Below are 17,840 nucleotides of genomic sequence, written 5' to 3' on the forward strand. Positions count from 1 at the left end.
GGCCTCTGCAGCACACCTCCACCTAAGGTAATTGTGAAGAATAACTTCCCTGAAGTTTCCCTTCTGGGCTGCAAAGTAACCACTGGGCCATTAGTCATGGTCAATAAATGTCACTGCATTCGTAAACTAAAAAATGTATATTACAGTACTATTACAGTTTTAGTATCCCTGGATGTCAAGCAAGTGATACAACAGCTGATACTAGTGGAACTTGTGGTGTTTACAGAGATGTGGGAGCACGTGATTGTAACCATAGTGCTGGTAAGTTTTTTTTAAGTAAATTAAAACCTAACCTCCTCTTTACAACAAAGTAGGGTAAGTCATTACGTTATTGTCAGATTGTCCACTAATCACAACCAAAAAGATTAACGATTTAAAAAAACGGTTTAAAGGCTTGTTTATAGTGGAAAGTGCACTTAGCTTATCAAGCTGGTTTACAGCTTAGACGCTTCACTCAAATACTTAGAAACAAATAATTCAAATACATCATAACAGGATTAAAAACCCCAACTGACAGGAGGCAACCAGTTGGCTATTTACATTAAGAGTGGCCAAGGATTTGAACTCGAGACGACCAAGAACAAATCCAGCAAGTGGCCAGAGTAGGACTCAAACCCGGGACTGCCAGATTGCGACACCGAGGCGCTGACCACTCAGCCAGGCTGCCTCCTTAAAAAAATTTTATTTTAGGACCAAAACTAATGTTATTTCCTTGTGACTGGAAGAAAGGTGAACACTTTTTTCCACTTACAATCTTTTGAATTCAGGTAAACACTATTATTATGTTTTGTGACTACAAGTCAGACAGTCTTGCCTACATCTTCAGTACAAATAAATATTATTGACATCTCTCATGTAATCTTATCGGCCTGGCCCCAGTTGTACACAAGGTGGATAACTCACATTTTGGTCATTTCAGCTTTGTTTGTTGGGGCCTTTCTTTGACCTCAATGATTAACCCATATTGCATTGATGTCATTAGGTTCACTATAATTCTATGAAGTTGATGTCACTGGTAAGTAATAACAATGGAATAAGTATTTCTCCTTTTTATATCAATAACTTGCATCAAAACAGTTGCTCTTAGAGCACTGAGCAGTCATCAAGAGACTATGTTGGTGCCTTGTTTTTGCTGTCCTATGACCGTTTAGCCATAGAAGGGGTACCCTGCCTCCCAGACATAATTTAACCCGGGCTAGTAACATCTGTGAAGCAGCACCGAGATCCTAGTTCTGGGCCCCCAACAGGATCAATGAATTATCGGAAGTGCATCTCAAATTTCCTTTTAAACTGATTGGCAAATAGACAATGGCTTTTTAAACAGGCCAATCATATCACACACTCAAATCTTTGTACACAGGTGGGGGCCCAAAACGTGGATTGTATCTGCCATTTCGCAGATGGACTTAACCAGAGTGTAGTTGTATCTGTGGTGCAGGGAATACCGAAGGGGCTATTACAGCATGCACAAATACAACGGGGCAGCAGAAAAATAGTTTTGACCTAAACTTTGCCTTGCATCTTTGCTGAGAAATGGGTCTTTATCTCTCTTCAATGAAAGTATTCTGCTCTGGTCATTTGACAGTACCAAAACATTATTTTCAGTAAACAGTTGACACAAATCACAAGTCGTCAGTTAGCATCTTGATGTTTCGAACAACATCACCATTAAACATCCATGGAGGGACAAAAAGGTACTGAGTTGTGAAATAGGTGTATTCATGAGTTGTTTTCCAAACAGCGTATACGACGAGTAATAAAATAAACATATATGCAAAGGACTGTAAAAGAAAAAATGCTGCATGTATACAGTACATAGTATCAGCATCTTTCTGCTCTGTTTGTTGTAAGGGTACCCTGGTAATCAAATTTAGCCCTAAAAATGGTGGGGCTGTTTCAGTGAGTAGTATAGAACGCTAGTTATTGAGTCTAATTTGGCTCCCTTAATCAGAGCCAATAGAGTTCAGTAATCCGGTAATCTTGGAGTAGTGCTGTTTTGAACCCATTGTTCTAGCTGCTTGGTTTCCTTCGAAAGGATAAATGCGATAAAATTTTAACTAGGATGCACAACTATAGTAACCTCCCCCCCTCCCTACAGCTTAATTGGACCTGGAAGTAAAATGCTTGGCACAGTGTCATAATCTATTCCCAGTATAAGTTAGGGTTGGAACTGTATACTGTATACTGTTGTACTCTTTCACCCGCGCAAACTGTAACCTGCAATCTATTTAAGGCGGGTGAGTTTAAGACCATCAATTTTACACGTACCATGAAGAAGTTTACTCTCTAGTAACAGCTTCCTTGGGCCTGGAAGTAAAATACTTGGCCCCGGTTTCGTAATTTATTCCCATTAAAAGTTAAAGGTGCAAACTAAGCTGTAATCTGAAGTTTCTTAAAGGGTGAATTTGGGACCATCAATTTGATAAGTAACAGAAGGTCTCTCTTCAGTAACAGTTTCCTTGGGCCTGGAAGAAAAATACTTGGCCTAGTTTCTTAGCTCTCTGTTGTTGTACTCTTTTACCCGTGCAAACTCAGCTGTAACCTGAAGTTTTTTAGGGTTGAATTTAAGACCGTCTGTTTGAAACGTAACAGGAGCTCACTGTTTCTTGGGCCTGGAAGTGAAATACTAGGCCCAGTTCCAAGATTTTCCCGATGATGTGCCAGGAAGGTGCCATAAATTCCGCAGTTGATGCTGTACAGGTGCCCTCTGATTTTCAGTACTCAATCGTGCAAACTGTAATGCGCTGTTTTAAGATGAATTGGCGCACTTGACGAAACAACTCTTTTCATCGGTTCAAGTAAAGTTCAAGACCATTGTTGGCTATGATTACCCCGTAAATGAATGAACCGTCAGGTAGGTGTTAGCAAACGCTATTGTTGTTTTATATGGGGACATTTGCAAAGGCCGTGGACTATGAGTTATTTGCAGGTTTGAGTGCAGTGCAAGTCGCAAAACTCATATCCTCCGCGATAAAGGATTTCATTTCTCGCGGTCATTTTGCCCTAAACTTCGCTTTTTGATTCTTTCGAAATGTTTTCGGGTTGATCTTTTTGTCTTGCTTTGCTGTATGCCTTGGCCTCTTTGGATGATACTTTCTTTTATAAGCATGATAATCTCTGCTGGCAAAGTCCGCCTTATTTTGCATTCTTGGGGTCTTGACTAACGTGGATTTTCAGACATTGCTGTTACCTCTGGTTCTTGCTGCGAGCTATTTCTCCCCGCCGCGGATTAGGGACAGGTTTCTGCCAGAATGCGGTATTTCACGTGAAATATGGTACCTGTAAAGGACAAGAGAAGATGTCACTGAATTCATTCTTGTTTATTGTTTTTTCTAATTTATGTTATGAGTCCTTAATGATATAAAACTTGACGATGTTGTGAAGTGTGATTCCAAATAGAATGTGGGATATGCGAAGAAAAACTAGTGTAAAAGAGTGGTTTTGTCCGGATGTCGTCAAATTCACCCGGACCGTCATTTAGCTTCTAGTCAATTACAACAATTTATTAAGTACAACTTGGAGACTTTGTAAAATTGTGCTGTTTAATCTGTACTTATTTTTATAGCTAATGTTTCCCTTGAGCGTGACCGCACTCCCACGACTGCCAGATGTCAAGACAGACATCATAGTACCATCGTCCAAGGGAATGCGGAGCTTATAAGTTCACTTTTAGCGCATAGTCAAAACAACACACGCGAAACCTGTAAATGCTTGTGTGCCGGCTTGAGATTGAGACGCCTCATTGTCTTATACACAATATGGTAGATCGCCTTTTGTCTTTTTTGAAGGACAAAAACCCATAGCCTTTATAAAACGGCCGTGTTTGAAATGAATCTAACCATATACTTTTTGTCATGTAAATAAACGATCAATCTGTATCAACCTAACGGACTAAAATGAAGTAAAGACAAAAACAGTAGAACGCCGTTTCAAGCATTTTCTTAGAGTATCCTTGTTTTGTGTCCTTGTTTGTTTTAAACAATGAAGTTTTAGGCTCTATTATCAGTTAGCAACGGCTACCAGTTTCGGGTGTTTTTTTTTTGTACCCTAAGAGCGCTCTTATTTGACAATTGTCCCCTAAACGGCTGTTTAGGTAGGCAAAAGTTGCATAGATTCTTTGTTAAAATTCATTTTAAGGCTGTTTTTATCAAACAATTCAGTTATGTCTGTTGCTCATACTTTGGAAATCTTGAAAAGTGAAATAATTTTCTGTCCTTGGGGCTAATTCCATTCATTTCTACTGGGATACTATAACGTGTACAAAGCCTAGAAATTTTAATTAACATCCACAAGTTTGTTTATGAAATCACGGTCTGCAAATAACCAGATTAAAAAATGCCACGCTGCATGTTACCGCTAGACAATAGTCTACGGATTAAGTAAAAACAACCGTTCAAATGATATTCCGTGAAAAACGCTGGGTAAAATCGTCAAATGAATTCGATGCCAAAATTAAGTATGGTGCGCTTTGTGTTGTTATATTTAAGTTCTTTTAGCGAAATCAAGAACCAATTGAATTATAATGACTTAAGCCGAGCCGTTTGACTTTAAAAGGAATGAAAGATGTAGATAATAGAGTTTCATTTAAGATGGACTACTTTGCAAAAAATAGATACTGCGTGACTGTCTACAAGATTACCATTTCCATTTCAAAAGTATGGGTAGTGATAACTGGTACTATTAAAGAGATTATTTCTCAAAACATGAACAAATTTTATTGGAAAAACTCAAACAAACTATATAATATATATATATTAAAAATCCTTGGGTTGACAGATACGCTAGATCGGTTCCGATTGGGATCTTTATTAAGCCTCTAATAAGAGTTTGTGTTTGTTTCAATCTGAGGAGACACTGAATCGTGACATCTCAGACAATAGCTCTATGACTGGCCGTCAATATATTCCTTTTAATTTAAAACATGCCTTTTCTGTCGTAATTGTTCTATACGTGACCGCATTGGATGCAATCGATATTGGTGTGGTCTCAAAGAAATTTTGTAGGATAAAGATGACTTGCAAAAGAAGAGAAATGAGGTTATTTCGCCCGGCCGTTTGCTTAAAGAAGCTCAGTGTGTTTAGGAAATTTATCAAATTGAAACAGTGGAAAAACTGCCACAAAAGTGAGTATAAAACATAAAAAAAACTGCTCAAAAAGTTAAAAGGAGGTATACAAATAACACAGCAAATACAAATTTGGGCACAGCCGGAGACCGAACTTGAAGAAGATTGAAACCGGATTGCAGTAGTGTTTTTGAAAACTTCAAATACTGTCTAGCAGCTTTTCAATAAGTTCATTTTGTTGTTTGCAACGTTTGATATAATGCCTGGGAGGTATATTTGTTGGACAAGAAGCTTTGATTTTGTCGATTACAGGTAATTTCTTCGCTAACGTTAGCGCATAGCGCATCATCATCGTGAGTCATCATCATGTCGAGTCATCATCATGTCTCATCGCGCCAGTTGGCGCATAAGGCCTCCATGCTGTTGCCTGACCAACACTTTCAGGCCTACTCTGGGACCTTAACTCGCCGCGAGATTGTGCGAGCTAATGCGAGTTTAGGCGAGTTAAGGCGAGATAAGGAAAAATTGAGCTCGCCTATTAGTTGCGAGTTTGTGCGAGTTAAGGCGAGTTAAGGGAAAATGATCCATCTTATGTTGAGGTTATAAGGCTTAAAACTTATAATATGCTTTAGTAACATACATATAAAGATGCCTTGGAATCTTTGTATGTCTTATATATATAGTAGGCTCCATGTTGTCCAATTACGAAAAAATTAAACCAAAAATTTCAGATGAGCTCCAAAGTTGAATGAAGCCAAATCTTGTTTAAATTTATTAACTGAAATATTTTCCTAATTGGACAAGCTTAAGTATGGATATGCTAGTGATATGGAGTCCTGTTCTTTATTAATTATATAGCATTTAGACTCCAAACTAGACCAGTTGGTGGCTGTATCATAATAATAATCATTGTCATCATCATCATATATTATTTATTAAAGCTATATAATTATTTGGCAGAGTAATAAATTACCAGTAGTGAGGAAAAAAAATGAAAACAAAACAATCATGAATTGATAAAAAAAAATGTAGCTGTAGTATAAGCACAGGTAGGATATTTAATTTAATTTAATTTATTTTTTTAAATCAATAACACTATGTTTTAATAGGCAGGTGAGCATAATAGGTATCACATGACATGTCATCAATTGTTATCACTAACTCCAGAATTGAAAAAAAAAAAAAAGTTTTTGCAGTCTGTGTCAATGTTCTTCAAAGAACTAGTATAAAAATCCGGGGAAGCTGACGAATTACAACTCAGCTGAGGAAATTTTTATGCCACATTCAATTTTACTGAAATGAAATGAAATTTCTTTCTCCTTGAAAATTACGACTTATCTTTAAGTCTTCCATTTGATCCATTCTCTCCACGTCACTGATGGTTTCCCTTGGAGTCCAGCTCAATTGTTTGTTTTCACTGCCCGAAATGATTGCCTTTTCGATTCCTCGGATAATCTATTCTAATTTCTTGCAAATGAAGGCTGATGCCTTTTCGCAAAGACAGCAGTTCCCATATTTTAGAAACTCCCTCCTTAAACTTGGACAATCCTGTGAGAGACACCTTGATTTCTACAAAAGAAAGGAGGATCAAGTTAACTTGATAGTAAACTCTTGATCATTCTTAGCCTAGCAAAACAGCAAAAAATAAATGACCATATTTTCTGTTTAGGCTTACTTATTTTTTACAAAATGTCAGAAAGTGTTAATAGTTGTGCAGAGAACTATACCTTATTTAACTTGATTAACAAGAAAACACTCTCTACTGTCGGCTTTGTCTTCCAAACTCTTAAGAGTTGTCACTGATGAATCTTTTCTGACTTTCCTGCTTCGCATTTTTACAAAATGATCACCGGCTCAGGCGTTTTGTGCGTGTTTTTATGTCACGTACGCCACATTGAAGCTTCCAACCTAAAACTTGCCAGTGGACTGGGATCAACAAGGCTTTTATAGAGTTAACGTTGCAAGGGTAAAAGGCTTTAGCTTAGCTTACCTGGATGTGATACATTTTCAAACTTCTCGATTTAACATTAAAAGTTTTGCACGAGTTCTCTTCCTTTTCTTCAGAAGTTTTCCCGTCCATCTTGAAAATTACCCAGAAAGCATATCGAGGACAATAGGCTGAGCGAGAGGGCCCTGGGAAGACACGAGTTACCAGTATCTTCTGGGTAATTTCAAAGATGGCGAACGAAGTTGGCTATCAATGCAAAATATTGTACCTTTAGCAATCCTTTTTTCAGTTAAGGGCTAAATGTAACAAGTCTTCTGAATCATGCCTGGGTTATGGTTGCCAGTCTGAATACAATGTAGGCCATACAGGATGTCACGTTGAACCAATGTACAGATCTTCTATTACGAGGTAAATATTTATAAGAATTATTTATAAGAAATATGGACTGCAATCAGTATGTGGACTATTTAAAGGATTCTCGATTCTGGCTACATCCTAGCCTTTCATTGATGATTGTCAGCTGGAATCCTCATTAAGCTTCATCAGATTATAGGATGATACGTATGCTACTACTCTTCATATGTCATGAACAGCTTGCATGCATTATATTTGCAAAGTAATTAAACTTTCCATTACAAGTATCTTTTTTTGTAAATCATTAGCCAGCTTAAAACTAAAAATTTGATATTCTGGTATTATGTTTTTGTATTTCACTCTAAATTCGAGATTTCTTATTTTAAGCCAAAAATTAGAAACAAATCATAGGAGAATATTTTTTTCTTCAATTGAGAGATTCAAAGCAATCTTGAATTTAGAGTGTTTCTTTGTCTTGTGTAGAAGTGTAAGACTAAAACTTAAACTATTTTATGAAAACTTTTTCGTGGATTCACTGTTAGTGCTTTTAGTTAATGTCACTTACTTTGTGGACCAAAACACAAACAGTGAATGTGGGATTTGTTAGACCCCGTGACCCCATGCCTCTGGAATTTCTGCCATGCTTAGCATTGAAGCCTTTTCATTAGGCAACGAGTTAGTGCATGTTCAGGCTGTTCCTGGTAGTTCCATTGACAGTCCAGTTGTGACTCCAAGGCATGACAATGTTAAGTAAGAAAAAACCTCATCGAATCTTTAGTGGTGAAATACCCTTACCACAGGGGTTATTGGAAATTCCAGAAGGGTGGGATTGGTCAATTACATATTTTTTTAAAGGTAAAAACCCTGTTTTTCTTTAAAAATCACTATCTGTTAAACTTTTGAAATTTGTGTTCTTTGGCGTCTTTCCTTTATGGAGTAATTGTGAAATTACACTGAGAGTAGTATGAGATATTAAAATTGGTATCCACTTGGCAGTGGCGAGATTGGGCGAGTTTGTGCGAGATAATGCGAGTTTAGGCGAGTTAAGGCGAGATAAGGAAATTTGAACATAATCTCAAGTTGCGAGTTAAGGCGAGTTAAGGCGAGTTAAGGTCCCAGAGTAGGCCTACTTTCTGTCTTGTGCAACCGCTTTGACTACCGCCCAGCTCTTCCACACCGCTTTGTTTCGCTCTTTGTCGACTGTCCTCCTCCAAGTACTTTTTGGTCTTCCTCTTGCCCTCCGACCTTCCGGAGTCCATCCTGATGCTGTAAAGCGGTCGTTCACACCCCAGCCAGTTTTCCATAGCGCATAAAGAACCGTAATTGGCACCGTTAACAAAACGAGCTAGACAACCGTGACACAGCCCCTTTATAGAATTTTTCTAGAATAATGATGACTTGCAAAAGAAGAGAAGTGAGGGTATTTCACCAGGTTTACTGAAAACTAATAAACCACGCTTGCATTTCCACGGATTGTAGTGCTGATACCTGCTTGAGAAATGAAGCGTATTTTCAGTGATGTGACGGATTTCAAAGACTTTGGGCTATATCAGACCTAAAGATAAATTGTTAACACTCAGTGGAGAGAAAGTAAAATAAAAACTGTTATTCTTTCCTCCCAAGTAACTAAACTAAAGTTTGGGACTTGACTGCTTTATAAATGGTAGGGGTTAGGAATCGTGTTTAGTTACTACGATGCAACTCAAAACTGAACTAAGAAACCAGTGGTTGAATCCTTTGAGGAGTGAAAACTACAGTTTAAAAAAGGCTATTTCATAATTTTCCCAAGAAAACTGACTGAGACCCTTAACATTTACCCACGAAATGAATATATAGGGATTTAAACGGTTCTAAAGGAAAGGACTCCCTCAACTCCTTGAGACAGTTGTGGCAAAAGAAGCAATCCACGGTAATTTTTTGTCTCACTGGGGAAGAACAAAAGGAGATCCTTTTTACAGACATTGAATGAAGTTAAGCATTTTTAAATGAACAGGACTTGCATACTTCGTAAAGGATTAGGAAAAAGCGGGTTTGTTGTTTTGAGGAGAGATTGCCCAATACATTCACTGATATAGAAAGATGATTCCATTAATTAAACAGAAACATTTCGTAGAGCGTAAAAGTAGAGCTGAACGAGATAAGGTTCTGCTAAACAGGTGTTAAACAGAATACATTGCTAACAAACGAACCTTACTGACTGTTGATTGAGGCTCTACACATCGGAAAGCTTGTTCAGCGTTCTACCAGACACTATCACAGAGGAAAACTGAACAGGCGTCAATCTCGGTTAAAAAGATATTTGGAGACCTTTTAACCATTTCGTGTGGGAGCATATGCTTGCCGTCCGCCTTGTAGACGTACATGCCTGACCGTCTATACGTAACAATAAAAAAAAGTTACATTGAAAGGGGATTATTGTTATTTCTCAGTTAAGAGTGTCATGCAAATCTTGTGTCGTGCAGAGTACTGTTCGGTGGTTTCTGTATCGTGACATGTGCCCTAAAGTACGCTCCTTACAGCTCGTCTTATGACCGGGGGAATATTTCACCGTTCGTAGACGAGGTACATTAATGCGTATTAGTCCAGTGATGGAAAAGTCCTATCCAAGAGGATTATTTAATTTTTCGGGGCAATAACTCAGTGGCCGGTAAAATCTTGTTTTCTGTTATTTGTGTCATGCCCCACCATTAACGACACCGTTTGCCGGCTATCGAACGACTAGGGAGAAGAGCCGGAGTATTCTTGCTTTTCAACTCGACGCGACTGTTTAAGTTGTCGAAGTGCAGACCCTCATATCAGACATACTCGAGGGTAAACTGTAAATAAGTGTAGAGTTTTCACCAACGTGAGAGACTGGAATATAAGGGCACAGGTTTGTGATTGTTTCTGGGTAAACATACGGTACAACGCATTTAAAAGCTATTTGATAGATGGAGATTTGTTTCGCACATCTGTTTTTCGCCCACGTCTTAATTAATTAAAATTGGTCGGAAACAGCAACTTATCATGTAGAGAGTTATTCTTTGTTTGCCTCTTCATATCCCACGTGCCGTTACCCAAACACCCGCCCTCAGAACGAAGGAATGAGATAGAATAGAATGATGTGAATTTGGTGATGTTATTGTGGCAGAAAAAAACGAACTGCCTATGTTGTGTCGACCTACGTTTTGATTACCAGAACTTGTTTGTGCTGTGAACAGAAGTTTTGGTTCAGGTAAATTGATTTTAGTTCGACTAGAAGCAAAACTTTCTTCTCCTTGAAAAAGATTTACAATCACTACTTTCTCTTGCAACAAAGAAAGCGGTCGGAGTAAGATATATGATACATCAAATTAAAACTTATTGGAAGAAAAACTTGCAACTTGTTTTACTTACCTGACGTTCCTCAACTGAGGTCAGTTTCCTTACGTGCCAAAAGGTGCAGAATAAAACGTGAATTAATGTTAAACCGAACAAACGTTGGTTCTCTTCCAAAAAATACAATTCTATGCTGCGTACAAATTATCATAAGTGCGCTCTTTCGCATCATCAGGGAAACCTTTTCGACTTAAGACAAAATCGGTTAGGAAGTGCGTGAAAAGAGCAACTTGGTTTTCTTTGTGGTTGAAAAACATTTTGAAAATCCCGTGTCGTGCAGGGTATTGTTTCCCTTTTCATGTGACTACATGCCATCAGACCCAGTAACGAACGCATCCTCTCAAAACAGGTGCATGTAGGCAGGGCTTCTGGTGCTCTCTTCAGCCTCCTCGGTAAAACTACTGGCATGCTGCCGGTATATCCTGACTCACGCACGAGGACGTTTTATTAAGTAAAAATAATTTGTTTTATTGCGAACTATTTTTACCAGTTATCGGTATTCAAGAGAAGAGGGTGAGCAAAACATTTTATTAGAAAAGAAACCTTGACGAAGTTTCTGGATTCTTTGTCGCGGTGTTCTACTGGTTGCTTCATATAATTTAAAAAACGGCGTTGCGAGAACTGTGCGCCCAACTGCTTTCATCATCCATTATAAATAAGCCACTCGTAATTTTATCACAGTGTAGCTCCAAGTGTTTCTCTCAGGTCCTACTGTCAATTTCAAAAATTCTGGTACCTTTTTATGGTCATGTTTGTCACTTGTTTGATGAAGAAACAATCACGGACTTCGCAATTGGGTGGTAAAATAAAAAACGGTATTTTACAGAAAAATTGGCCTCAAGTAAATGACTATTTTCTTGACTTGCGTTTTCAAGTAGTAGCTTAGATTTGAAAAAGAAGCGTGGATGTTGAATTATCGAGGGGCAAGTTAAAATACTCACTGAACGTTCTACTTGTTGCCTGAAGCATATTCAATGAAATACCTTCCTTGTGAAATACATTCGTTTAGTTGGAGATTTGGAGATTTATAAAATGCTAAAAATGCTAGACAACGACGTAGAATCCAAATGTTAAAAAGTCGAATATTTGCTTTTTTGGTAAAGACGTCCTACGGATACCGGTATTTGAACAAAAGAAGGCGCATTGTAAGAAGTGAAGCTTTACTGTATTTGTTCTTTGACGAAAGAGACATAAGGAACTGGTACATTTTTCTTGTATTGTTTCGTGTAAACCAAGTTGCAAAATATACTCGTTCTCTCGTCTTAGCTTTCGTAAACCTAGAATGAAAGCGAGTTATTTCTTCGTTGCCATGTTGAAAAATTACCCGTTTATTTTTTCTTAATGATCCGACGAAGATATGATGTCACAAACATCCTTGAAACTAATATTATGAAGGATCCTAAAAGGTTTTGATTTTCATTTCTAGAACTGTGTAAATGCTTACCTGAAAGGACGTTCTGCATGACAAAATCGACGTTGATGACAATATTTTTGTCAGTGTTCTTTCTCGCAGTTCTCTCGTTAGGGAATGCATCTTTGAAGGATTTTGATGTATTAAACAGAGTTGCCTATAATGTTAACTAACATCAGTCCCGCACGTTTGGAGTCTGATAAGAAAACCGATTTTCGACGTACTGATTAAAATGCCACTGAAATGGAGCACAGTTTAGTCAGTTTCCAATCCAAAAAAGTTCCTCTTCGAGGTCCCTCCGTCTTAGCGATAATACAGGGGGTTAAAAAAGTAAAAGACCTAAAAAATATAGAAATGTTTGCCTCCATGTAGATTTTACAGGGATTCAATATTGTCAATTAAAAGTGGTCTCATCACGACTTTCAGACGCGCCGTGTGTGATTTTAATTTATATATTGATACAAGAAAGTTAGAAAGATCTTTCATTTACATTTTTCATAGATGTACAATAATCCTTATCGATCCTCGCTCGATTTCATCTTTGTGTCAGATCTCAGCAGTAACACGGAATCACTTTTCTTTTCAAACATTTAACCTAAGACAGCTTCTTGGAAGCCATCAAATTTATTGAAGATTTTATCCGATAATATATTCAAATCTATAACAAGGATATTGTAATATATAGCAATAAACTGAAAGGTTGAATCAGGCTTTAATCCAAACTGAGAAGAGGCCTTTCTATCCTGGCCCCAGTTTCTCTCACTATGTTAGTCTAGTTTCTGAGCAGATTACTCCGTCACTGGAACCAATTTTTCTGAAGCTAAACAGCAGTTTATTTTACTCAAAAAACTATGGCGCGTGGACGATTTGCCAACCAACTTGTGACCATTATCACCAACACTAGAAAAGCACTTGTCAATCAGAGCACTTCTGTCGTTTGGTGCTAATACTTTATCGATATTCAGCAAAATGAATTTCTTCGGTTTCGATATTAGCAATTTTTACTATAATATAAGAATGTTATTAACCTTATCGTGTTGTGGCAGCTTGTCAATGCAATAATTTCTTTGTGTCTTTACCTTTGTTTTTAATTTGATAGTGATTCTTAAAACATGACACTTTCTGAAACGAAACAACAAATTGTTATGACCTACAATTTCTATGGCCCACCCAAATGTCATGGTGCCATTGAATTCCTCTTCACAAACCAGGCGGTTAACCTCAGGGTGTAGTGTTTTTACCCACAAAAATACATTCTTTGATTGCAAATAACAATATTAATAATGCTATCTACCCGCAGACTCAAAACTTACAACCGCACATGCCATTTATGCGTAACACAGGAAAAATAGTTGTCGTTGATTCCTAGCCGGAACCATAAGGAAACAAATAAGTCTCCAATTTGCCTCAAGTCTTGTGTAATGAACGATATGAAAAGAGGTTCACTCTCTTTGAAATAATACACACTCCTTTTATCCTGGAAAGTCTATTCAATGGAGAAGAATAAATCGTGATTGAAAACAGTTCACGCCCGTGGTTTCAATGAACTTTGTTGAGTAGCATTTCAGAAAATTTCGAGTCTCTTCCGAGGGGTCTTTTTTTGTCAGAAATTCGGCCCTACTGATGGTGAAAATTCCGTTTGAGTGTATATAGATGAATTGCACTCTAAAGATAATGTCAAAGAAGCGCTTTCCTGTGGTGTTGTTTAAAAACGTTTCTTATGCTATACAAAATGTTGACCAAAAATAGGGCACAAAAAAATAGGTGAAGTGTTTTCTTTGTCATGAAACGTGGACGCTTTAGGAAATAAATGGGCGCACAAGGGAAATGGATGTAAACATGTGAAAGAGGTGTTAACATACTAAAACTTACAATGGGGCGTTTCTTTAGTTGTTTACCTTCTAAAGCTTTCTGGTTGTGATTACTCCTTACTGCGTTGGGGTAGTTTGGCAAAGGCAAATTATTAAAATTGATCATCCCTGTTTTAAAGCGATTCTTAATTGAAAAGTATCCTGCTAAGCTAAACAACTGGAGTTTTCTTAACACGTAGATCCACAATAGCCTTCGATTGGTCTTCGTCTTAGTTTAGGAATTTTGTAGTCTTTAAGTGAAAAAGGTTCTTCTTTGCCGTGGCTGACCGTTTTCAGCTTTGTCAGTGGGACAAACGTTCACTAAGCCGTCTGGGGCTGTTATTTGCAAAATTATTAAAACCACAATGAAGCAAACAACACCACTCAATGTTGAAACATTTAAATAAAGAGTTCACGTATTAACATCCACGCAAACATGAGAGATGTCACAGCAATGTTGGACAACTGGCATCATTTTAAGTGCCGTTTTAATCTCCCCAATACTGGAGACATTGTATGTCATGTCCGAAACCCAAGTTACTTCACTTTTGTTAACATAAAATTTGACTAAGTCACAGAAACGTCATCTTATAGACTCGTTCATTTCGCGTTTCTTCCAAGAATAAAGTTTGTGAAAGATAATCAAAGACAATAACAGAACAAAGCTTTCATCGTGCTTCGAGTAGGCTTTTATATTTCTCTCTTCTTTCAATTCTCACAAATACATAATTCTTCAATCATGGTCATATATATCTGGATTAATTTTAAAAGTCTATCTATTTGCATTTATAAAATAGCATCACATATATAAACAAAATACTAAGAAACTGTCGTTAATACTCAAATATGGTACATCATATCAACATTAACTCCTTTCTTGGAATAGACTATTTAAAATCATACAAAAACTTAGTTCATTTTTTCTCTAAAATTTCCTTTTTGAAAGGAAGAGTACAAGGCAGCAATGGAATCATCACACGAACGGATGCCAATTAACCCTTTAATCCCTATTTATGATCAGTACTTTTCACACGTTTTATACGGAACTAAAAAGGAGAATTTGATGACTATTTCTGTCGATCACTTCCTATATTCTCATTGCCTAAAAGGCTTGATTAAGGAGTTATATCCTAGAGAGAAAGTAACCCCTTGTTATCATTAGGGCTAAAAGGGGTAATTGGAATCCATAATAACACCAACTTTTTCCTATAAAATCTTCATTAACCGAAAGTTTTACAAACTCTGGCGATAAAATCAATAATTCTCTATTTTTGGGGGAAGATCTTTTGAATGTCTAAAAATACTTCACTAATCGATATGGCTGAACGCCAAAGCGAAACAAACAAGCAATTGCTAGATCAGTCAACATTGTTCATATTTCGTTTAACTTTAACTCGAATGCATGTCCATAACTGGTTGTGTCATTGTCAACACATTTTCCGATGAAATTAAAGTGGGTGAAGTTTGTGTAGAAGGTATGAGCTGTGCGCCGGGATGTCCTGGATGTGCCGGGTGACCAGGATGATGGGGATGTGCGTGCGGGTGCCCCGGTGGGGGCATCATCATTGCATGTGGGTGCCCAGGGATGTACATAGGCTGGCCTTGGTGAACCGAGGTTGGAGGCATAGGCGATCTGTAAGCGTGAGGAGGCATTTGAGCGTGCATTGAATGTGGTCCTGCTGACATAGCTGACATAGGAGGGATTGTGCCTACTCCACTGACTGAAGGATCACCTGTTTGGATGTACCCTCGCGGTCCAAAATGTGGCGGTTGAGGAACTCCACCATCCATGTGGTAATTCGGATGTGGGGGCGGGTGCTGGTCGGGGTAATAACCAGGTGGTGCTCCTGGAGGGCCGAATCTCGGTCCTGGAGATGGAAGTCCTTGTCCAAGCGAGTTTTTCCTTCTTCGTGACTTAAATACCGTGACAACCGGTGATTTTCCTGCTCTGTTCGAGGCATCTATCATTGGTTGGACAATACGCCGTCTAGCGTTGATGAACCTGCCAAATAAATGCAATAGTTTTGACATTCTATTTTTGCACATCATGAAAATATTAAGAAATTCACGGAAAATTTTTTTTCCATAAAATTAAGTAGATAATGTTAACCATTAGCTAAAAGCTGCCAATGCAATTTCAAAGCTGCTGTTATTACACACATTATTTTCTTTCCGACAAAAAAGTGTTTGAAAATACGTATCGCTTTGTTCCTTTCTAAGCCAAGCAATTAAGATGCAACATTCACTCACCAGTTATTAACTTGAAGGATAGTAAGTCCCGTTTCTTGCGCCAAAGAACGCTTCTGTTCCTCGGAAGGGTACGGGTGCTAGTAGGAAAGTTATTAAAAGCTACTTCAGTTCACCGCGTAATGAAAAGACCATTGTGGTACAGAACAATTAAGCTTAAAAGCCGTGACGACAAAGAAAATGGTCGTGTAACAGTAACAATTAACAAAACACAGAGCCGAATTGGGTGTTTTGTTTTGTCTAATTTCTAAGATCAGGGCGATAAAATGAATAAACCTACGGAAACGTAAACTACATTTATTCTTGAACGAACTTCGAACGCTCTTGAGTAGCAACGCTGCGTGAAGCAGGTTTCGGGAAACAAGGAAGTGAAAACTGGTGCTTTGAACATCAATGCCTCCACCAGCTACTCTTGCCCTGTTCTGCTTTGACGAATTAAAGAGTGCTTAAAGAAAAGTTCAACAATCTCCTATCAGGGTTCAATTGTCTCTTGAGTTAGAAATGGGATTTGACAGTCGTTTGCTTGTATTTAAAGATTTTCTTAAGGTACAGAAGAAATCAAGTTTTTTATGGTGATGACGATGCGCCTTTCGTTCCGTTTTCCAACCAGCTAGCTAAGCTCTGCTCCTTTCCCGAACCTAAAAGACCTTCTACTCGTACCAAATGCTGTGAAATTATGGAATTGGGGTGATGCTGTTCTATCGTCCAAAACTTGTACGATTGAGTGAAATCTATCGAAACTAAACAGACACCTGTAAGGTGTTGGTGGACAGGGTATTGCTTACCGTCAAATGCTGAAACAACCAGGCCTTCATTATATTTGTAGCCGCTTTAGGAAAGATTCCTCTTTTCTTCTGGCTTTTCTTTGACTGTTCATCATCCGTGTTGTCGCCCGTGCCGTCTTCAGAACCAACAGACGTGTTTAGCGAAGGGTCTGAAATAAAGAGGCACGCCATGTTGTCTGAGAAAGTACTGTCGTTACCGAGGGCCACTTCAAGAACTTATTCTATTACACGTCGCAGGAACTGAGAGAATATTGAATCAGACGGTAATGAATACGACACGTTGTTAAGGCGATCACATTTGCAATTTTTATCCCCTCATACACTTAAAAGGTTGTAATAGCGTGGACAGGCAGGTTTGCATACAGGGAGGATTAAGCTTCTTGTGACAGCCTAATTTTCTTGTGAAGGTTTGATGGTTAACACTCTCAAACTTCTGCCAAGGAGAAGAAGCTTAAGGCAACACCTGCTACTCTAGATTCCTGTCAAAAAATTACAAAGACCTACTTGACACGTTCCCAGAGCTTTTCGCAATAGTGTTATTGGTGTCATTCAAGAGAAGACAACCCATTTCCTCGAAATACATATTAGTGAAACCACTCCAAGTTCCCATCGAATTGATAATATCGATAAGAGCGTTGTCGTATGGCCTGTTGACCTAAACTTTTTGTGAAACAATGGAGGAGGCGGAACGGCTTTTATTTTGCCGGTTGAGGTGGACAAAAATATTATCCCTTTCTCGTGAAAGGCCCCACCCCGCTGGACACGAGTGTCCGCACCGCTTGGCCCCTAGCGCTTTTCTCGTAAGATTGCATGCCACATTATGCC

At 38.2% G+C, this 17,840-nt stretch overlaps 1 protein-coding gene and 1 long non-coding RNA gene across 9 annotated transcripts in view; both read right to left on the reverse strand.

Moving 5' to 3' along the window:
- Positions 1 to 122: 122 nt before the first annotated feature.
- LOC140943315 (uncharacterized) lies at positions 123 to 12,342 on the reverse strand. The gene is made up of 2 exons (XR_012166603.1): positions 12,167 to 12,342; positions 123 to 3,279 (listed from the first exon to the last, which is right to left on the reverse strand). It is a non-coding gene; the product is annotated as an uncharacterized lncRNA (long non-coding RNA).
- A 2,307-nt stretch (positions 12,343 to 14,649) lies between these two features.
- LOC140942672 (homeobox protein Meis1-like) overlaps positions 14,650 to 17,840 on the reverse strand; it is a 52,790-nt gene continuing 49,599 nt past the window's right edge. For all 8 annotated transcript variants that reach the window (XM_073391620.1, XM_073391619.1, XM_073391623.1 and 5 more), the window contains 3 exons: positions 17,016 to 17,164; positions 16,234 to 16,310; positions 14,650 to 15,985 (listed from right to left, as the gene is read on the reverse strand). In XM_073391620.1, coding sequence (XP_073247721.1) covers positions 15,373 to 15,985; positions 16,234 to 16,310; positions 17,016 to 17,164 — 839 coding nt within the window. In that variant the 3' untranslated portion in view covers positions 14,650 to 15,372. The remainder of the gene's footprint in view (positions 15,986 to 16,233; positions 16,311 to 17,015; positions 17,165 to 17,840) is intronic.

The sequence above is a fragment of the Porites lutea genome, chromosome 7 (assembly GCF_958299795.1).
Source record: "Porites lutea chromosome 7, jaPorLute2.1, whole genome shotgun sequence".
In the NCBI taxonomy this organism is placed as follows: Eukaryota; Metazoa; Cnidaria; class Anthozoa; order Scleractinia; family Poritidae; genus Porites; species Porites lutea.